Source organism: Etheostoma spectabile, chromosome 21 (assembly GCF_008692095.1).
Source record: "Etheostoma spectabile isolate EspeVRDwgs_2016 chromosome 21, UIUC_Espe_1.0, whole genome shotgun sequence".
NCBI lineage: Eukaryota > Metazoa > Chordata > Actinopteri > Perciformes > Percidae > Etheostoma > Etheostoma spectabile.
In genome coordinates this window covers 12,338,729-12,360,341 of record NC_045753.1, presented here as the reverse complement: position 1 = coordinate 12,360,341, position 21,613 = coordinate 12,338,729, and the positions used below count along the sequence as shown (strand labels likewise).

The following is a 21,613-nucleotide window of genomic DNA, read 5'->3' as shown; positions in this document are numbered from 1 at the left end:
TCTCTGTTGCTCAGTGGTTCATCGGCGGCGTTCTGTGATGTCTGGTGATGACGTGCTACTTCAATGCGAGCTGCGCTCCAACCTGGCAACTCCACGCTGGACGCTAAACGGCAAAGAACTCCAAGGATACGGCCTCAATTCGGGCTACCGCATCGGCACAGATGGCCTCCTCATAATCGGAGCTCGTGCCCAGCAGAGCGGGTCTTATCGCTGCTTTGCCATGGAGAACTCCGTCTCAGTCCTGGTTTATCTTTACACAGTCAGGGTGCACACGGACGCGTACTTCCCCGTGGAGACCACAGCCACAACTAACCCCACGACAGTTTTCAGCCCGACTGTTTTACCCACCAGCAGCCCCACTGAACAGCCTTTGCCCTCACCACCTGCCCCACTGCCTCCGGGAGCTGAGTTCCAGACCTACAGACACATGGAGGCCGTGTACATTTCCCTGGTGGCGGTTCTCGGAGGGCTTTGCTTGGTGTTGACTGTGGTGCTGCTTTATGTGAGCTTCTGCACCAGACGGGTCTCTCAGAACCGAAAGTTCTCCCAGCAGGGGCTGCAGGTCCTGGGTGGCTCTGAGAGAAAAAGGAGCTCCCATCTCGAACTTAGAACCATCTCCAGCCACTGCAATGGCCGCCAGGGTCGTCGCTCCATCTCAATGACAACTTTTGGGGACATCGGTGATGGATTCCTCCAGATAGTTCCAGGTGAGGGCCAGTTCTCTCCATGCAAAACACCTCCTCCAGCCCCTCCTCTACCTATGCCACCTCCTCTGCCCAACACGGACTACACCAACGGGCTGTCTGCCACTCTGCCCAGCGTGCTGAGGAAGATGAATGGGAACAGCTACGTGCTGCTGAGGCAGGCCGACCACGAGGGCATGTCGCCGCTCTACCACTCCTTCACAGAAGAGCTCAACAGGATCCTGGAGCAGCGGAAACACACACAGCTGGACCTGCAGCCTGATGAGAGCTCCATCTAGGACGTCCCTCTCAGTCCTTGTTGTTATTTATTTTCACCCCAACTGTGACCCGTAGTTGTGGGAAGAACTGACTGTCTCAAACGCTGCTGTTATTTACCCAGTGTCAGAGTACCTGCAGGTCCTGTCCTCACCTGATCTGACGTGTGTAGCCTCCAGTGTCTCCCATGACAAATGGCCCATGATTTCACTTCAACAATGAACAACACTAACCAGAGATTGCTATTCAAAAAGTGGAGCTGTGAAAAATTTGGCCATAGGCAGTTACAAAATTACACAATGGTAATTGAACGATGGTGGTTAGATGATACAAAAGCGCAGAAGTGCAAAATCCGGCCAGCCAGGAGGTGATCTCGTATTTATGAGACTGTGGGAGTGTTCAGGAAGTTTTTAATGCCATGTAATATTAGCCCTCAATGGAGCAGAAAGTGATACTCCACCCAAAATCTATCTTTTGTGCATTGTTGCGTTCGGCTACAGTAGGAAACTACCTTTCACCCACCATGCCCACACTGAGAGCCATTCCCTGCGTGTTGCAAGTCTGATGTTAGGATGTTCCTGATCCATGGTCTGGGGGAGAACAAGTTTGACTGACCCCGTAATCGCAGGAGATGACTCTGTATCACCCATGCCTTCCATGAGGCTGATGGTGATAGTAGTAGATAGTAGACTGTTTCAGCTGCTTAGCCTCCTCTGGGTTTGGGCGAATTTTGGCAGTTTGGGGTTCTTTTGTGGACAAAAAATATGCATCCAGGATGAATTGGGTGGCATCCCATCTCCAGGTGTCTCGCATCAGTGGCTAATAAGGACATGTACACTTCTCTCCCCCATTCCGTGTGAGCTGACCATCCAGTCTCCTCCTACAAATCCCCTTACCTACCCAACTGAAGGACCACTTAACATTTTTTAAACAAGCTCATGCATTTAACAAATACATGACTATGTTACAAGAATGGTTTAAGATTGTTTTTTAACAGTGAAAACGTGTCCAAATAGGAATCCATTTTAAGGCTGCAACTAACTTTTTTCAATTTATTTTTTAGCCAAAGGAAATAGTGAAGAATGCACATCACATTCTTGACCAACATCTGAAATCCCCAAAATATACTATTTGAAATGATATTAAACAGAGGAAAACAGCAAATCCTCGCAATTGAGAAGCTGGAACCAACAAGTGTTTGACAGTTTTTGCTTCATAAATGATGTTTAACCCAAATAATTGTTATGAATTCAATCTGAATACAAGCTTTTGTTCTCTTTGAAGGAGCAAACTACTTGTTTTACAGCAGCCCTTCAAGCCCGAGGGTGGCTCCTTCTTGATACTAAAGAGATAGATTTTATGGGGGTATCACTTTAAGAAGGTGTTAGAGGAAACGAGAGCTCATGTGGTAAAACAAATCATTTTAATTTTATTTTTTAAACCACTCTTTCGTCATTTCTCCTGCCCTTATGTAAATTAGGATACTGTAATTGCATCACTGTTTCAGATGTGAGAAGCAGTTTGTTCTGTCAGTGCCAGTGACAGGAGCTGTGGAGGGAAATAGACACAGCTGTATGCAAGGCAGCTTAATTAGTCGATTCAAGACCATTAAAATGCAGTCAGTTTGTGGTCGGATTGATTGAATTCACTGAAGACCACAGACTGGCTTGAGGGCCCAGAAGGCTGTGGGGAATACACAACGCACGCTGAAAACAAACGGTCGAGATGCTGTAAAGAAAATTCTTATTTGCCGTTTTATATTTATACAGCTAAACATAGATATACTTTGTCTTTTTCAGACTGAAGCCCCGTTTTTGTACATTCATTCATCACATCTTCAAGATGTTGCATGAGTTTCATACCAACACTAGATTCTTTCAAAAGGATTTTACATAGAGGCAAAAAAGTTTTTCATCTACTTCTTAAACGTGTCCTCTGCTGTGAAAAAGCTGCTGGTGGCGATTGAATTGGTCTAGGAAGACCTTCACACATGCAACCCACAAAAGCATGCTCAGTGTTTACCTGACATCAGAGCAATGCCAAAACAACAAGAACTGCAGAGCCTACAGTATTTCCTTGGCAAGGTGACTATGATTAAATAGCACATGTATAACTTAGAGGGACTGAAATGAATCTTTGAGTAGTTTGTAAATGTGTCACTTTCCAGTAAAGTGTCGAATCAGCTCTTGTAGCGGTGGCTCAGCAGCAGCCCTCTACGGTGCATCTGTCAGAGCGTCGCTGACGGTAACAGGGGTACTTGGCTTGCCACCACAAAGAGAGGACAGGGGCTTCTTGTCTGTTTGCATAGAGCGCTGTTGTCTGTGCAGATAGAAGCAGACAGAAAACATTTGACCTAAGTGTCCTGGTTAGCGATGCAGGAAACAGAAGATGATACAAGGAGGCAGCAGCTATTTTGCACTTGCAGGTTTTCTGTTGACTCTTATCTGCCTTGTAAGCCACTTTATTCTGAGAATATACAGTCCAGGAAATGCAGTCTATGCAGACGGATAAATGTCCTGGCTTAAATAGAAGAAATTCTGTCTGACCAAAGGCCTCAATATGATTCAAATAAGGGCTTTCCTGCTTGTGTATAAGGCTCTTTTTTTTCATGCTTTGCCCAACATTTTTTTGTGTGCACATCTGAGTGCAACACTATGAATATTGTTGTTAGTCTTAGCATGCCCCTCTCTGTGACAGCAAGCATTTGGGTCATTCACCTTTAGACAAGGACGACACATTGTTTTAATAAGCATGCTGAAACTTTAACCCCTTTTCTACTTATTATGTTTGCTGATTCTTTTCAGTCCGGCAATCTCATGACGTTATGCCATGCCTCAGTCTCAGTAGTTATAGGCTTGTCTCTTTACTAAAAGCAGACTATTTATAAGCCCAAGTGTTAGCCTTTTGCTTAGAGTCTGTTCTTCCATATCAGATGTAATTGATCAAAAATAGATCTTTTTTTTCAGGACTTAAGAATTTTTTTTCACTGTTTGTTACAATACGTTTTTTTGGATTGGATTTACTCCATTGCTATATTCCTCACCATATGCCTTTGTGTGCTCCAATAACAATTTTTCTAAATAATTTCCTCTTGGCTGTCCACTTTCACAGTTTCTGTTTGTCCTCATGGACAAATCCAAATATGGATATTATTTACATTACATTACATGTCATTTAGCTGACGCTTTCATCCAAAGCGAATTAAAATTGTTATATATGTCAGAGGATGCACGCTTCTGGAGCAACTAGGGGTTAAGTGTCTTGCTCAGGGACACATTGGTTGATGTATCGCAGTGGGAATCAAACCCACATCTCCCACTCCCTTTCACATGTGTGGCTGTAGATTGAATTTAGACAAGATTGAACTTTTGTCAGTTAATTATATCGGCCAAACTTTCCCACACCTTATCATTTAATATCTCCTGCAGTTACATATTTAGATGTGTTATAAATGTTCTGCGATTCGACCTGACCTGTGTGTCCTGGCCAGCCATGCAGAGAACAGTTGAGGACAAATGGACGTGTTGGCAGAAGCTACTTTGCTTTTGTTTTCAACCTTTTTAACCTTTTAACTTGTTTTCTTTCTCATCTTCATTCCTCCCCTGTCTCTCTCTCTACTGCCTCTTTCCCATCTCCTCCCCTCTGCATGCCAGTATCATCTAATACTCTCTCTGCTCACATTCACACTCTCTCTATCCGTCTGAAGGACCCTTCTGAGATGGCCCCTATTCAATTAGAACCGTTTTTCAAAGAATTCTCGATATACTGTCAATGCTACTGTCATATTTTTAGCTGATATTATTATTATTATTTTTGGGCATTTTTAGGCCTTTATTTATTTAGGACAGCTAAAGACATCGTAGGGGAGAGAGGGGGAATGGCATGCAGCAAAGGGCCACAAGTGGAGTCGAACCTGCGGCCACTACGTCGAGGAGTAAACCTCTGTATATGGGCGCCTGCTCTAACAGGTGAGCTACACAGGAGCATGGCATTTTTATTCGTGAGAACGTTTACACACATTTCACATAGGAATCAGACAGACTGAGTATTATTCAGTGTCCTTAAATTACAATATGCTAATAGTGCTCAATAAGATTGACCAGGAGAGGAAGGTTTTCTCAGCCATTCTAGGGCCATTTTTTTGCCAGGGCAGGGGGGTAATATTCAGAGAAAAAACTCTCAATTTCTGAGAATAAAGTTGTTAATGTACAAGGTTTTTTGGGGACGTACTCTTAGATCAAAGTGGTACATTTACCAGTAAAGAATATAACAAATTTAAGAGAAAAAAACTTGAATATTCTCTAAGATTATAAAGTCACACATTTACGGCGACGTAGAAATGTTCTTGTTAGGTTACATTTTCTTACAAGTTTAACATTTCGACTGAGTTCAACATGTTACTTTACCTGTATTGTATAAAAGCTGTCAGAATAAAGTTCTCTCATCAAGTTGTGGACAAACGTTAACATGTCGGAAGCTTCCTCTGAATCTGCGAACGTCGCTGCTTCATTCTCACTTAAGGACAATCTATTTATAGACACTGGCTCTGCACTGTATACTATATTATAGACTTTTAAAATAGATTTTAATAACATATTGGCTACAAGTTTTACAGTCAGCTTGTTTCTGTACACATAACCAACAGTAGAGCAAGTACATCCCGGTGCATCATTATGCAAGATACTGTATATTTTATGTTGATTATTTGCCTATGTTGGCCAAAGAAAGTGGTTCACATTCACACAGTGCTTTAGTTAAAAGTCCTGTAATATGCTTTTGTAAACTGTGACATGATTTTTTTGTTAGATAATGAACGTATCTATGTGGTCTCCTGGCTGAAGGGACATCTTTGCTTCTTGTAAGCTAGTTTAGCCACCTGAGCTGTTGCAGAAAGGACTTTTCTTATATTTTTTCTCATGTCTAATTTACTTGAGTCCATTACATTTACACTTGCTTTAGATGCAGATAAGAACACGTTGCATTATGCTCAGTTTGGTGAAAAAAATGTCAGTGTCAACAGCCCTGAGGGGAAAACAGGAAATGACATGCAAAACATGCCTAATCCTAGTCTCATGGCACCATAACACTCTCTTGTTTTTAACTTGTGGCAAGCAGCAAGGCCACTGTCCTCCAGTGGGAATGGAGCCCACGTGATCCCAGTCATTTACATACACTACATATGCAACTCTGACACAGAGCAGAGGTATAATAAACCTCTGGCCATTTTCAGAGCAGTGTTCAAGGCAGTAACTTAGCAACAGCATCTTTATTTAGAGCCTTTAATGTCCTAGCTGTGCCAGTTTCCATTGGGGAGAGCGGGTGTGATAAGAGCAAAGTGGCCCTGATATCTGTAATTGGTGCGATGGATAAATTAAAATGCAGGAAGTGAGCATGAAACAACAGAAAACACATCATCAGCCAATTATGCTTGAATTCCTTTCCTTCCTTTAAAACAGGCTAAACTGTTTGGTTTGACCTAACTTTGGTGATATATGTTTACAGTTAATTCGAATTTAACAGATGTATTGGCTGAGCAGTACTGGGTAATTTAATAGGAAAGGGGCTTCCACATTTTTTTTTTTAAATCAAAAATGCAACTATTTGGGAGTAAATAAGTGAAATCAGCACTGCAGAGCTCGGCTCCACTGTCTCACACTCATCACCATCCTCAGCAGTCATCTCACGCTCCCATTCTACATCATTTTTTCCCAGATAGCCAAACCATTTCCTGCAGCCAGAGCTATTTATGTCAGCAGACTAGTATCCATCCATCAACAGAAACAAGCAATCTATCCTATGGGCACCTTTCATGTTATGCTTTTTGTATTTTGTTTTTGTATTCATCTGATGACTTGGACTTTATTGTAAGGAACTTTTGTTAAGAAGAACGACAAGGTCATTTATGGAAAAAGAGCAAGGGTCAAGCTGTGCGCCATGTGCAGTCAAAAATGATGAATTCAGAGTGAGAACAGAAAAGAAAGCAGTGAGGAGTCTTGCCAACATCCGTCCTGGTAAATATGAACAAATCACCCACTGGAGGAGCTTTGTGTTCCTCTTACAGCTGACGCAGAGGACAGCTCTGTGCTGCTGAAGGTTAGGACTTGTCCCTCAAGCTATCACACAACCATCTGTCATGTTCATTTAAGCTCTGGATCGTTAAGGTTGTACATGGAAGAAACCCTCAAACCTTATCAGTATTAGATCTGTAAAAACATGTACACCCCACCCCCATGTCATTCAAATAAAAAAAGTGTGTACTTCTCATATGCGTCTTGTCTGTGAAGTATTTTAAGGACAGTTAAATCAGTCATTCAGACTTAACGAAGCAGACCGCACAGCTGCAATCAGTTTTGCTCTGTTGATCTTCAACTTTAAAAGAATGTATAAATTTAAATGGCAGCATTTGCACAACCATTTTTTTCTTTTATTTCATACAAAGTTCCATCTGCTCCAAAGTGCTGAAAGTTACTTCAGTGTATCTTTCAATAACCTCAACATTAAAAACTGTCATCTGCTTTTTAATAAAAGTCAAGAGTCTGAGAATTAAAGTCTATTCAAATGTGACATTCAGAGCTGGTAATGTGTGCACTTCTTTGCACAGCTCAAGTGGCTTTGCTGCCACCAACAAACAGAAGAGCATGTTGAAAAATATTCAGTCAATAGATAGTGGGGTCTTCTATAGAAACATCCAACAAATACACTGGAAAATTGCTGCAACCATACCTGACCTGTGATTTAATTCAGATCACACACACTTGAACAGCTTAAGAAAAATTGACATATCTTGCAAGAACAATCTGGAATTAAGCAACAAATTTGACTTAAAACTTTGGATAGTCCTTATTCAGCGTCCTGTTTCTGTGGTCTGATGGGGCCGATGGACGGGGGCCGGTTGGTGAACGGGTGCCACTGGCCCTGGATACTGGGGTTGTTTGTGTGGAAGGGCTTGCGGATGCGTATGATGTCCAGGCCCGACTGATTAGTCAGCTTGGTCAAAAGCTCAGATATCTGCGGAGACGTTTTGCTGGTGACGATTTCTTCCCTCACGTTACCGTTTACTGCAGGAAGGAAAAAGAGGAAATAATAATAAGTATGAGTCACTTTATAAGAGACATCTTCTCTAGTATGAAATGTAACAGTGTCAACAAGAACATCAAATTCTCTGTTAAACTATTGTTAACAGTTTGAAACCCCCAATGGCATTCAACTTCAACCTACATAGAGGTCTCAAAAATGTGTGTTATTCTGCCCCCTACAGTATCTAGAAGTAGTAACATATATTCACACGGCTACTTTAATGTAGTTCACTTTTAATGTTTCTTATAACTCAACACAACAAGCTTAACTTATACAACATACCTTAGAACTTAGTGTCAATTTTCCCTGTGGTTTTTACCATATTACATTGTTCTTTTCCAGAAACCTTCAAGAAAATCACAGTACCTAACACACAACAACCCCTTTTTTTATACATATAAAGAATGTGCCATAATGAGGAAAGAAAATTTAGAATTAGACAGTTTTGCCTTTAAAACACAAGGTACTTACAGTATTCTGCAACTATTTTGGGTATCCTGCATGACTGAGGAGACACGTACACGACAGTTGCAGGGTTCTTCTTGGCATAATCCACCACTCCCTCTTCAATGAACTCCCTGAAAAAAAAAAGGGAAGAAGAAGTGATGCTGTACTCACTCCGTCTATGGTAGTCTGTGTCACTTATATGCAATATCAATTCCCAGTGTGACAAAATATCGATATTATATTGATATTGTGATATGAGACAAGATGTCATCTTCGATTTTGGGTATCGTAAAATGGCATAAGTGGTGTCTTTTCCTGGTTTTAAAGGCTGAATTACAGTAAAGTGATGACATTTTCTGAACTTAGCAGACCGTTGTAACTGTTCTGTTATTTGCCTTTACCCACTTAGTCATTATATTTACATTACTGATGATTATTTTTCAAAAATCTCATTGTGTAAACATTAACATAACACTACAATATCGTTGAGGTATCGATATCGAGGTATTTAGTCAAAAATATCGTTTAATTTTTCTCCATATCGCCCAGCCCTATCACTTGCAATGGTACATTTTTCAATGAAATAAAACTTACCACAACCTGTACAGTTTCAAATCCAACACATTTTAGAGCAACAATACTGTAGTGCATACATTTCTATGACAATAATAGTTACTTGGCAAATAAAGACTTTGACGATATGATCAACAAAAAAGTACCTTGACAAACACGGTAGGCTACATTTTTCAGCATAGCCAGGTACTTTTACTTTTGATACGTTAAATACGTTTACCTAATGTAATACTGTTGAAATGTAACGTGAAGGCTTTCACTTCACTTCACTTATAAATAATATATTTTTTTTATTTTAAAGTATCTTTATGTAGCTAAAGCGTTTGTTTACCTGACTCCCAATGAGCTCTGTGCATTTTTGGAGAAGATGATGGAGACGCGTTTGAGCTGGCAGACGTACCGACCGAGACCGTTCTGCAGGACGCTCTGAAGGAAGCGACTCGGTGTCCCTCTGGCTGTCATCGTTTTACGGTCAATTAACGGTTAATTAATACATACAAGGACGTTAGAAACCCCGGGGCACAAAACAACGTTAGCTAGCAGCAACATTCATAGAGGACGACTTGACGGGCACGTACATACTGCGTTCCGTCGATATGTTCCGGGGTGAAACATGTAACATGGCACGTCACAGAAAACAAGACTTCATAATAAAACCTCTCCCATTAACACATCAAAATTGTAATCATTTTAAAAGACACATTTTATACACTTATATTCGAAATACTTGAAATTAGTAATGTAGCTAGCGTAGACATATGAACCCACTTCGGTACCTTTCCCTGTATGTTTCACACGGACTTGTTTTGAAAACGCACCGAAAAGCCCGGGTTGAGAGGAGCATGGAGGAAAATGAGGGCAAGCAACCGACCCAGTGAGCTGCATTTTGTGTGTTTGTTCTTGAATTAACTTAAAAATAAACCTTATATTTTTTAGTTACGGCTAAGTCACGCACATTCAGGCTAATTTTCTTGTACAGTTAATGTCCGTTTGATGTAAAATGACGGCTTTCTGCCTCCCTGTCTGTGCTGTCTTTGATAAACACTCGCATAGGTCATGCAAGAAGACATGTCTCTGTAGCTTTGCAGTGTGTTACTTGATGTTTCTTCCTCTTGTCGTGTCTGTCGCAGGTTCAATGCCCTAACCAGATAACTAGGTAATGTGGAGGAGCTTGTTGCTGAGGGGCAGCACCTGTCTCTTGCAGGTGGCAGCCCCAAAGAATCTCCATCAAAAACACTTAAGGTCCCTCAGTGTGAGACTTCTCACTCAAAGGCTCCTTCACAGACCTCCATGTGGTTTAGACCTTCTTGGGAAAAGCTACTACCAAGACTACCTGACACCCAGGTGGACCAGGGCTTATAAAAAGGATGCCAATTCTACTGTAGAGTTTCCTGTGAGCCCCATCACAGTCACAGAGATCAAACAGTATCTGCGCTCCAAAGACGTTCCCTTCCACGATGGCTACAGCTGCTTCCACATCCCCAGCATCTTTGTGGATCCGACTGCCCGGAGGGACAGCTTCTCCTTGTTCATTGACAAAACCACCGGACAGTTTCTGTGTAAAGACACACTGGTGGGTGGGAGCTGGGAGGATCTCCAGGACTGCCTGGAGGTGATGCAGAAGGAGGAGCAGGACTTCCTCAGCCCTCATGTGCTGCTGGGGTACCCAGAGAGTTTGGAGGAGCAGGAGGAGAGGGAGAGAGAGCTGAGGGAAGTGCAGAGGATCTGGTCCAGCTCTGTGCCCTTCACTGACCTCCCTGAGGATGAGGTTCAGCTGATTAAAACCATGTTCCAGGTAATGTTGAGTGTAAATTGAACATGAGTGATTGCATGTTTTTTTTTATTCATTTAAGAAGTCAAAATAATCAAAGGAACTACAGAGACCATCACATCTTCATCACAATCATTGAAAAGCAGGAAAAGTAAAGTTAGGCTATATACTGCTTGCTCTACAAAATAAGCTTATAGTTATTCATGAAATGAGATATGTGAAGAAGATAAAGGTGGAAGAAGCACACAAGCCCCAATTTCCATAATTTAAATGAAAATATTTTGTCCATCTTTTAATGTGTAGAGTCGATTATTTCTCACACGTAGTAAGGCTATTGTATCTGTAACTGTTGCTAAATGCATGTAATTTAAAATTAGGTAAAACACTAGTTAATGCATCAAAAGACTGACAAGAAAGAGTTTAAAGACAAATACATAATATAATAAACATACTGACACATGGTTAATAATTTAAAATGTAGTATTTTAGATTTGAGGCTTTGAACTGATTATCAAAAATGAATTCACACGGCAGGGATTTAAATAACATCTCAGGACTATTTTCCAATGACAATGAGCTTTGTCAATGTTTTGTTTCAGATCACAAAGGTCTCTAATGCAACACTCAAGAAGTTTGGCGTGAGGCTTTTTAAGCCTACCAAGAGTCTGGTGTTCCCCTGGTTTGGGGGACCTGACTCCTCCTTAAAGGGGGTGAAGCTTCTCTCTGCCCAAAGCACAGACACAGACAAAGTTACTTATAATGAAGCTACAGTTCCAAAGTCTAATTCTTACTACAACCTGTTTGGCCTCCCCCTGGTGGGCCGTATGGATGCGGAGGTGGTGCTGACTGGACATGAGCTGGACACTCTGGCTGTGAGCCAGGCCACAGGACTCCCCAGCGTGGCTCTTCCACGTGGGGTCAGCTGCCTTCCACCCATCCTGCTGCCTTACCTGGAGCAGTTCAATCGGGTGACACTGTGGCTGGGAGGGGACATTCGCTCCTGGGAGGCATCAAAGATTTTTTCACGCAAGCTGGGTCTGAGGCGCTGCTCGCTGGTGCGGCCAGGGGAGTACCGCCCGTGTGCCGTGGAGGCGCTGGCCCAGGGGAAAAACTTCAGCCACATCATCAAATCCTCCATCCCAGCGGCCCATAAGTCCATAGTGTCCTTCAAGCAGCTCAGAGAGGACGTGTATGGGGAGCTGGTGAACACAGAGCAGGTGGCTGGAGTGAAGTGGGCGAGATTTCAGGAGCTCAACAGGATCCTGAAGGGACACCGCAAGGGGGAGCTGACCGTTTTCACAGGTAGAAAACATTATTTTTTAAGGCCCCATCAGGTAATTTCTCTGTGTTTTTTAAGGTAATCATAATTCAAATATATAGTGCTGATTAATACTTGTTTCATTATTACTGATGTAAACATGCCCTTCTATAGCATCATAAACGTTAAAGCTGTTACAATATATATAATACATATTAACAGTCAATCAAATATTTAATGTGAAAGATATTAAGTAGTGACTAACCCACAAAAAATGATCTCCTAAAACTGCAGTTGCTCCCATTGATTTGCTTTTCTGATCCATTAACTCTACCGCAGGGATCAGGTTTCTGTTAAAAAAGCTCTGAAAAACACTTCCCGCACATTACCATACATCAGAGAGACCAAGTTAGTGGCGAGTAGCTGCCTGGGGAAGAAATAATGTGATAATATGATAATTAGGTGATACAAAGTCAAGTTGTGTTTTCAGCTTGTTTCAATGAACAAGAAATGCAGCTTTAGCAATCACTTTGTAAGTAATAGCAGGTTCCAATTCTGTGTTTTTAATTTTGGAACTAGCCTCTTTATGGGTCAGCTCTATGGATCACAAATTGGAAAGAATAGGACTTACAACGTGCACACACACAAAGATCAAGGTTTATTTTTTAATCAACCTGTCCAAAAAAAGAGAATATATTTCGGTTTGTGTACACATCTTTTGGACATGTTGAGTTTGAATTTGAGTTGTAAATACTGGTACACGTCATCAATATCCGTTTCATTATCGCTTATCCACTTGTTTTACAATCAAATATCTATTAGTCTTAATCTGTACACCTCTATGTTTACTAGGTCCTACTGGCAGCGGGAAGACCACCTTTATTAGTGAGGTTGCCCTGGACCTTTGCATGCAGGGCGTCAACACGTTGTGGGGTAGCTTTGAGATCAACAACGTGCGTCTGGCAAAGATCATGCTGACGCAGTTTGCCATGCAGAGGCTGGAGGAAAACCTCGAGCAGTATGACTTCTGGGCAGACAAGTTTGAAGAGCTGCCGCTCTACTTTATGACTTTCCACGGGCAGCAGAACATCAAGTTAGTCTCATCATTGTTTCAATGGACACAGGCTTCTTTCTTTTTAATAAAAGTGCTTATTTTCACTGAGTGTTTCTTTTCAACCTTTTTTATAGGACAGTGCTGGACACTATGCAACATGCTGTCTACCTGTATGACATCAACCACATCATCATCGACAACCTGCAGTTCATGATGGGGCAGGAAAACCTCTCAGTAGACAAGTGAGTAAGAGTTACGTTATAACAAATTCTATCATCTACCAATGTTCTTCATGCACAATACTTGTGCATCTTCCACACACATGGAAATTGTGTTTCCTGTTCCAGGTTTGCTGTCCAGGACCACATTATTGGAGCATTCAGGAAGTTTGCCACCAACAGCAGCTGCCATGTCACTTTGGTCATTCACCCCAGGAAAGAGGAGGATGACCGAGAACTGCAAACCGCATCCATCTTTGGTTCGGCAAAGGTAAGACAGAGGAATGTCTCACCTATCTCAAACAAAACTGTGCAGCTAATTGAGCAGATTGTAGTTTTATTAAACTTGTAATCATGTTTCAGTGAGAACTGTGTAGGTATATGAATCAAATAATGAAATCAGTCTCATAATTTTACTTGCAATTTAGTACACTTTGTCTTTTAAAGATGACAAAACAAATGTAATGAACAAAACAAAGTTAAGTAAAATGGAAATGTGCAATTTTTAATATATGTATCATATACAAAAGAAAAATAAATGAACAATAGGATGGAAAGTAAAAAAGCAAGGGGCAAAACAAGACAAGATAATACATACTAATAGAGATTTGCGCTGAGTGGATGCACACAACTTGCTCCTCTGACTGCTGAGAGATTTTATGACTTGGGGGGGGGGGCGGATGTGCGCATGCGCGTCATTGAGAACAAAAGACAAAATAAGAGTGTTCTTGCAAAACAGAACACAGCAAAATAATAGTTTTTTTCTTGATTATACTATTTTGGTGATTGTTGGGACCCAAAATTGAAATTGAAATTCAATTAATTCTACAGTCCTAACTCATTTACCATTTTTTTCTATTTTGGCTTTCATTTCGTCAACTTGCTCATGAGTGTCGTGCTATTTCTGTAGCTACAAACAACTTGACGTTATGATGAAAATACACATGTTCTTACCCTCTTTACAAAGCGCCACGAATGGGACATAACTCCAGACACATCTTAACCTTTAACCCCTCCCAGGCCAGCCAAGAAGCCGACAACGTCCTCATTCTGCAGGAGAAGAAGCTGGTGACGTGCCCCGGCCGCAGGTCCCTGCAGGTCACCAAGAACCGTTTCGACGGAGACGTGGGCATTTTCCCTCTGGATTTCATCAAGTCGTCGCTCACTTTTGCAGCTCCCATCAAGGGCAAGCACAAGCTGAGGAAGGTCACCGCCAAGCCAGAAAATGAGGAGGTGGAGGGGAGCGAGGTGGTGGTGAAGAAGGAAGAGGTTAAAAAAGAGAAGGCAGAGAAAGTGGCCAAAACAACAAAGACTCCACGGACCATTAAGAAACCTGCAACTGCCAATGAAAGCATACAGAAGTAACTATAATATAGTATAATTCATAACCAGTAATAGATCATGTCGGTCAGTTTTACCACATTAACATTTAAATGTTTGAAGCCATAGATGTTTGACAGTTTTATGTCCAAAACAACAGGTTCACCTAAAGCTGAATATTAAGTATGTTTAAGCAGTGAAAAATGAGCACTGATTGTACTTCACAATGAGAGTTTATCCAAAAATCATTTGAGGTTAGTAAACATTTATTTCACTAAGGAGCAAAGTATGTACAGGTATGTTTCAACCAGAATGTGAAATAATGATGGTAAAGTGTTAAGTACATGTTAAGCTTTTCTATGGAAGTACTACTGTATATCAAGACTGAGTTCTCAGTTTAAAATGTTGATAAAATACTGTCCTTCAATTTCACAAAAAAATACTGTGACACCAAGACCTGGTAATGTTACAGTACTTCATGGACACACACTGTTTGCTAGGATGATATATGCCCATGCATATCACCATTGTGGCCGTTTTGTACAATGATGATTTATCAAAGGAGCTACTTTTTTTAAATAAAATGCTTGTGATGCAGCTTTTTGTCTGTTTTCATATCTGGTCAACAGGGGGCAGTGTGTGCTTTATACAGAACAAGCTGATGAGAATTACCTTCCACAGTAAATATTATTGCCTTTATTCACAGCTGGCTGCAGACGTGTTTTTTATTTAGTTTTGCCTGTAGGATTCAGCGATGACTATTTTAACAATTTACTCTAGATGTGTGTGGGATTTAGAGATATTTGCCAGCTTGACAGAGCACAATCATGCAAATTGGCAAGAAAAATTTATTATGCACTGTTCAGGTGACACTTCAAACGGTAGTGCGTGTGATTGCTTTTTATATACATCTGTCAGTTAAATTGGCGATTAGCAAGAACATTAGAAATATTTGTCGTCTTTTTGACCTGTGTTACTAAACTTAGCACGAAAAGTAAGGACATTTGTGTTTGTTAGATCATTTCTCTGTGGTAACGATGCTTTTCGGCAATAGATCTTATACCGTTGGAAAGAGTGTTTAGTTCCCTTTCAGATGGTGCCCCATTTGTAAGGAACATGCATTTGTGGGATGAGCAACAGCCCTGAGTAATGTTGGGTGGGTTGTGCCCATGAAAAATGGGCCAAATCTTCTCTGCTAACACCAAACAGCTTATTCTGCCATTGACTCTTCTGGTGTTTGGTGGATTGGATGATTGAAGTTTGAAGAAACAAGACATATTGATAATTTAACAATTTATTCATTTCACAAACACCTCAGTAGCGTGTGGAAGAACCATACACAGCCTGGCACCTCCTCCTCATACGGGTCACCAGCCTGGTCACACACTGCTGTGGGATGACATCCCATTCTTCAACCAGCATTTGTCGCAAGTCAGCCAGTGTGGTTGTGTTGGTCACTCTGACAAGTACACACAAGTGTTGAAGGGGTTGAGGTTGGGGCTGCTAGTAGGCCCTTCCATCCTCTCCACTCCCACATTCTGGAGGTCGTCGCTGATAAACCCCGCCCTTTGGGGGTGAGCGTGGAGGATAGAGTTCAGTCCCAGACTGTGGAGATATGGGATTGCAGCTGGTTGCAGAATTTAATTTCTTTAGCTCTCTTCATTGAGATTGCCAATGATGACAAGCACCGTGACTCAGCACTGCTGCTCATTCCACAAATGCATGTTCCTTACAAATGACATTTGGGGTCTCTCCTCTTTCATGTCTTCATCTGTCCTGTGGAAATAATGGCCCAAAATGCCCAAAAAATAATGTTACCACAGAGAAATAATCTACCAAACACATATTTCCTTACTTTTAGTGCTAAATTTATCTTTAAAACGCTGGTAATTAGGAGGTGACAGATTACACAATATGTTAAAAAGGTTTTTAATGCACTGAAAACCTTCCATTATTTAGACGGAGTAACTTAATAAATGCAAATGTGTTTCAAAACATCTTCATATGAATATTTCATGGGTAGAGTCAATTGCCTAGCCTTGAGTGCATCGGTGTGGGATTACATGAAGAATCAGCAGCTTTCAGAAGTGAGAAGCTGCATTGTACTGAGCTGTGAGCTGCTGCAGTAGTGGAGCTCTAAGTGTCGTATTTCATCGCAGTCACTGCGAAGCCAAATAAAATTTCAGATTTATTGCACAACGGGAACGGTTCAGTGTGCTTGATATAAGGGTCTTTGATGATTTCCAACCTTGGCGTCCACTCAGTAGATTTTGTCTCACCCAGGGAGTCACACTCATTCAAAAATTAAGGATCTTTGCACTTTGTGAATCTCATTAAGAAACTCGCACCAGAAACAAGCCCATAGCAAGAAGCACAAAACATCAAACAAAGATGACATACACCTGTATCATATTTCTTATTTATGATACATATAAAATCAAAATCAATGCAACAGAACCAGAGATTGAATGTTTTATGTCAGGCATTTTTCTTTCTTGTCAAAACCTGGTGCCGTCTTTACCCATAATGTAACTGCTGCTGACAGTTGGCTTCTAGATTTGTGTGTGTTACATGTTATGCTAGTCAGGCTGCAGAGGTCTGGTATGCTCACTTCTTTATAAATCTTTTTAAAAAAACCTTTTTGTGTTTTGTAGTCGCTGAATCAAGTGACTACACTTTTTTTTATTTAATTAGACCTTGCACAGCCGCAAAGGCTTTATACAACTTTTTTTCACATATGCAGTATAACTCCCCAAGGAACTGTGAGCATGACTTTGGTGTGTAAACTTGGTGGCGCTCCCCATTAATATTGTTTTTCCATTGTTTGTCTCTGTCTTGAGGTTCACAGAGACTGGGGCCTCTCTGTCTGCCTCTGAGATCTCTGCTGACTCCATCTCTGTCCAGGAAAGCTCCACTCTCACTTTACACATGTTATGTGGACCCCCTGAGTCCCTCGGATAGCCGAAGATGTTGTTGTAGTCTGTGGGAACAATCCCTGTGAATGTTTGATGAACGTAAATCACTGTGGTTGAGATGGCAGGAGGGAGACAGCTCCTGGACAGATGTGGTGAGCGCCAGGTTTTTGTTTTATCCTTTTGCTCTTGTTTCCTCTTCAAGCGTTCCTTCACTGCTTAATGTTTTCCTGTGAATGTTCTACTGCTGTGTAAGTACACATTGCTTTCCATAATGACTCCAGGCTGTGTGCTGGATGGGTCTGGGTGTCCTCTTGACAGTGTGGGTGTGGGATACTGCTCCTGAGGACTCTGAATGGGGCTCTTTGTGTTTCTGAGGCATTACTGCACCCAGATGATGTCGCCTGCCAACTCCTTAAAAGAGGGAAAATACACAAAAATGGGAACGAATGAGCTTGACACAAATGCATGCAGAAATGCAATTGCACAGAACCTTACACTCTTAAGCTGTCAGTCATACTTTATAGCATTGCTGAGCTTCATCCATATTATCTGAAGACAATAGCTTTAGTTTTTCTATTTCTTTTCCCAGAGTAAACAGGTGGTGAAACTATATAACAGGGTTAAATCCTGAAATCGCTGTGTACGTCAGATTGTTGTCTTTGTTTTGAATGGCCTGTGCTGATCAGAGCTTTGCATGCCTATTCAAATAGCTGCCATCTGGAGAGGGGAGGCGATGAAACAACTTGAGTTACGCAGCTCTTAATCATGAAGGAAACAAATTGAGCAGAGAACAAAAGAATTCCACTTCATCAAAACTCTACAAGATATGGGAGGACGTGAATCATGTGAAGCTAAGAAAAGAGCTTTCAGCTGCAGATAAATCCTTTCTCTCGTGATGTATTTGACCGAAAACCCACTGAAAACATCAGGATCAAATCCGAGTATTAGAAATATTTCTACTTCATAAACCGATTCCACAAACAAGGAAAAAGACATCATAACAATCAACGGAAAATGAACTCGCCGCTCCCAGCTGCTCCCAGCACTGCTACTGATGGGACGCATGGATACATGACATGCATGCATAGCTCTCTGCCCCATTAGCTGCCCTTCATTAAGCCAACTATTTGACCAAGTCTGGAGGTAATTTCAGGACCTTCAATCAGAGTAATTCAGCCAGGGGCTTTGGCTCTGCAAAGGGACTTAAACTCAACGTCCAAGACAGGATCATGTTCAGGGTATTTTCAGCTGATCTTGGTTATGGCAGTGTGTTTTCTTTTGGACACGGCAAATAGACAGTATTATATTGATCAGAGCAAGACAGCTCAGAAAACATGAGAAGTGTTTTGCTGTATATTTGGAGGAAGGTTAATTTTTTTATTTTTATTTATTAAATGAATGAATAGTTAGACATTTGGGGAATTGCGCTGTTTCGTTTTCTTGCAGGAAGTTAGAAAAAAAAGCAAATACCAATCTTTTCTCTGTACGGTAAATATGAAGCTACAGCCAGCAGATTTAGCTTAGCTTAGCATACATTCTGGAAAAGAGAAAACAGCTTGGCTCTGTTGAAAAGTAACATTTGTTTACCAGCACCTCTACAAGCCTCTTTACGTGTTATATCTTGTTTGTTTGATTTGTAGGCTACAAAAACCAAAGTATAGTATAGTTTTTTTTTTGTTGAAGTTGAAATTAAAAGTTAGTGAAGAGAGACAGGCAATAAGGAAATGACACATAAACCAGTATCCTCTTCTCTATCAAATAGTGAATAATGTTTATCTTTCAATATGTGACAAACACACTTGGACCAAATATGATTGAAAGCTCGGGAGAAAAGCAAGTACACTAGGTGGGACTGGGGCTGGTTCTAAGGTCGAGAATGAACTGTCACGCTCAACTTTCCAAGTCCTAAAAGGTGCTCAGAAAAAAGGATGGTTTAAACATCTACAGTCCAATTACAACTGAGCAAACTCATCTGCTGATGAAGACAGAGTGACACAGTCTAAAGCTTTGGAACATAAGAGTACGTGGACCTTGAGTCCTTTGAGAATTATCTGAACATCCCGGTACTCAGTTTTGATTTTGTTTTGATAAACCCCAAATTTAGCAGCTTCAGAGGGAGAACATTACTTGACCCAGACTGACATTTAAAATAGAAAATATGACAGAACATGCTGGCAAGAATATCTGGGACTACATGGAGGGGTACACTGAGTATGTAGAGCAAGTTCATCAGTCCACTGTGTCTGTCACATAGCAGGGTCTTCTTTCGAAGCAAGCGCAGTTACTTTTCTTATCCGTCAAAGTGGGAAGCTGGGACCCATTTTCCAGGATCATTGCAGTGTTTCGTATACAATGATTCTATTGATGGTCAGTCTAAAATGTTAAAAAATAACTGCATTCCTATCAAAGCAACACAAAGTGCATGCCTTGTAGCTTTGTGTATTTTCAGCCCGAGCATGGTGAAGACCCACGGCGCTCGCAGACAGGCCAGAGGCCGTTTCAGACTCAAAGCTGATTCAAGATGCCCCTCCGTCCCCTTAATGTCAGAACATGGGGGCGGTTGGGGGGGGGTTTACTCTGCGTCACTTAGTCACGTGCGCTCTGCACGTTTGACCCACATTATCCAACATGCCTCTGTATATATTAATAACCAAGTGCACATCCTTCCCTCTGTGCTCCCAGAGCAGGAGAAGGCTCTTGTTTCAACTCATTATGTGAAACTTAAAGAATAACACTGTTCTACATTTTTCTTATTGCCAAAAGATTCAATGAAAAGACCAAAACTGTGACTCCAAAACCACTTTATTTTGTATTCATAAGTGCTGTAGAGCACCATTGTTGTCCAAAAACGATTAAAAACACATCAACGAGGCATGCTGTTGCACTGGGTGACATGTTCTTTCATTACTATCAACACACACACACACACACACACACACACACACACACACACACACACACACACACACACACACACACACACACACACACACACACACGCACACTGTAGTTTGTATTAAGTCAACCCCACACACACCATCCTGCTGCCGTGTACTCCCTATTGTGTGTTAATCTGCAGCTGAAATTAAACCACTCAAATAAAAATAAAAATACTCTTATACTTTTATAAGAGTATTTTTACTTTTACAGGTGAGTGAGGTGACAGTCAGGCGCTTTGTCAGGTTACTTTAGCATAGATTGTGGTATTATTATTATTATTATTATTATGTTATTTCTGAGAAGGTAAAAGGCACTGCGTTGTCTAATTTCAAATGGGATGGTTAGAAAAAAACGAATTGTTTCAACTTAATAGAGTCAAAGTACATTTAGTGGCTTTGAACTGTAAAGACCTTTGCGATGTCACAGAGAAGTGCAGATGAGTGTGCTGAACATGAGCTGGACCCCTCTGTGAATACCGGCAGTGCTTTCCCTCTCAATGGGGGGCAGGTAGAGTGGTTCCCCTACAAACATCTAATAATGTCAACCAGCATGTTGGGCTTTTTGGATGCACTCACATCGAGATGTAGTCCGTCTCACACCAGCTGCAGCATCCTTTCAGATGCCATTACTCTCCTGGTAAACGTGGCCTTCCTGATCCTCCTCCGTCACTCCAGTGCTCATGTCTCAAATGCCAAACTGTCATGTAGCATTAGCAACAGGCCTTGAACTGACTACCACCCCCCAGTGACAGATCTGTCCCGTAAACACCTGCCGTCTCAGGGAGCTCCACTGGCTTTGCTCTGCCTTTTGAACACAACAGGAAAAGCTTTTGAGAGACACACCACCGTGCCGGGGGGGGGTTTATGTAACACCGAGATCCGACCAAAGAGAGCGCTGAGGGGCTTAATCTGCCGTGGCACCATTGGTGTGGAGGCTGTTCAAGAGCCCTGAGGGGTGGCACCATCTTACTCCGTGGTTCTGAATGCAAAAAAAATCAGAGGCTAAATGAGGGGGCAGGTGTGGGTGACAATAAAATCATAATTACAGTGGTGGGTTTGTGGTCAGGAAAGTGGAGTCTAAG

General features: G+C 41.5%; 3 protein-coding genes and 1 long non-coding RNA gene across 4 annotated transcripts in view; 2 read left to right on the top strand and 2 right to left on the bottom strand.

Moving 5' to 3' along the window:
* Window positions 1-7,223, top strand: part of sema4gb (sema domain, immunoglobulin domain (Ig), transmembrane domain (TM) and short cytoplasmic domain, (semaphorin) 4Gb) — a 41,186-nt gene extending 33,963 nt beyond the window's left edge. Inside the window, exon 15 of the mRNA XM_032501734.1 lies at window positions 15-7,223. Coding sequence (XP_032357625.1) covers window positions 15-982 — 968 coding nt within the window. The 3' untranslated portion in view covers window positions 983-7,223. The remainder of the gene's footprint in view (window positions 1-14) is intronic.
* LOC116670974 (uncharacterized) lies at window positions 4,036-21,345 on the bottom strand. Its single transcript, XR_004327159.1, has 3 exons — window positions 21,108-21,345; window positions 15,655-18,003; window positions 4,036-4,047 (listed from the first exon to the last, which is right to left on the bottom strand). It is a non-coding gene; the product is annotated as an uncharacterized LOC116670974 (long non-coding RNA).
* mrpl43 (mitochondrial ribosomal protein L43) lies at window positions 7,668-9,651 on the bottom strand. The gene is made up of 3 exons (XM_032501773.1): window positions 9,388-9,651; window positions 8,508-8,614; window positions 7,668-8,017 (listed from the first exon to the last, which is right to left on the bottom strand). The coding sequence occupies exons 1-3, from the start codon at window positions 9,516-9,518 to the stop codon at window positions 7,800-7,802; spliced, it is 456 nt and encodes a 151-aa protein (XP_032357664.1). The 5' UTR covers window positions 9,519-9,651; the 3' UTR covers window positions 7,668-7,799.
* Window positions 9,851-15,275, top strand: twnk (twinkle mtDNA helicase). The gene is made up of 7 exons (XM_032501735.1): window positions 9,851-9,930; window positions 10,187-10,851; window positions 11,427-12,129; window positions 12,938-13,178; window positions 13,274-13,381; window positions 13,487-13,628; window positions 14,378-15,275. Exons 2-7 carry the CDS (start codon window positions 10,216-10,218, stop codon window positions 14,720-14,722), a joined length of 2,175 nt encoding a protein of 724 aa, XP_032357626.1. The 5' UTR covers window positions 9,851-9,930; window positions 10,187-10,215; the 3' UTR covers window positions 14,723-15,275.
* Window positions 21,346-21,613: the final 268 nt, after the last annotated feature.

What these genes read in the sequence shown, in the direction of transcription:
- mrpl43 (XM_032501773.1), bottom strand. Translation starts at nt 9,518, where the DNA reads ATGACAGCCAGAGGGACACCGAGTCGCTTCCTTCAGAGCGTCCTGCAG. An exon ending in CAGAGCTCATTGGGAGTCAG is followed by an intron (nt 8,615 to 9,387) that starts GTAAACAAACGC and finishes TTTTTTTTTCAG; the next exon opens with GGAGTTCATTGAAGAGGGAG. An exon ending in CAAAATAGTTGCAGAATACT is followed by an intron (nt 8,018 to 8,507) that starts GTAAGTACCTTG and finishes TCCTTCCTGCAG; the next exon opens with TAAACGGTAACGTGAGGGAA.
- twnk (XM_032501735.1), top strand. Translation starts at nt 10,216, where the DNA reads ATGTGGAGGAGCTTGTTGCTGAGGGGCAGCACCTGTCTCTTGCAGGTG. An exon ending in GGAGCTGACCGTTTTCACAG is followed by an intron (nt 12,130 to 12,937) that starts GTAGAAAACATT and finishes TATGTTTACTAG; the next exon opens with GTCCTACTGGCAGCGGGAAG. An exon ending in CACGGGCAGCAGAACATCAA is followed by an intron (nt 13,179 to 13,273) that starts GTTAGTCTCATC and finishes CCTTTTTTATAG; the next exon opens with GACAGTGCTGGACACTATGC.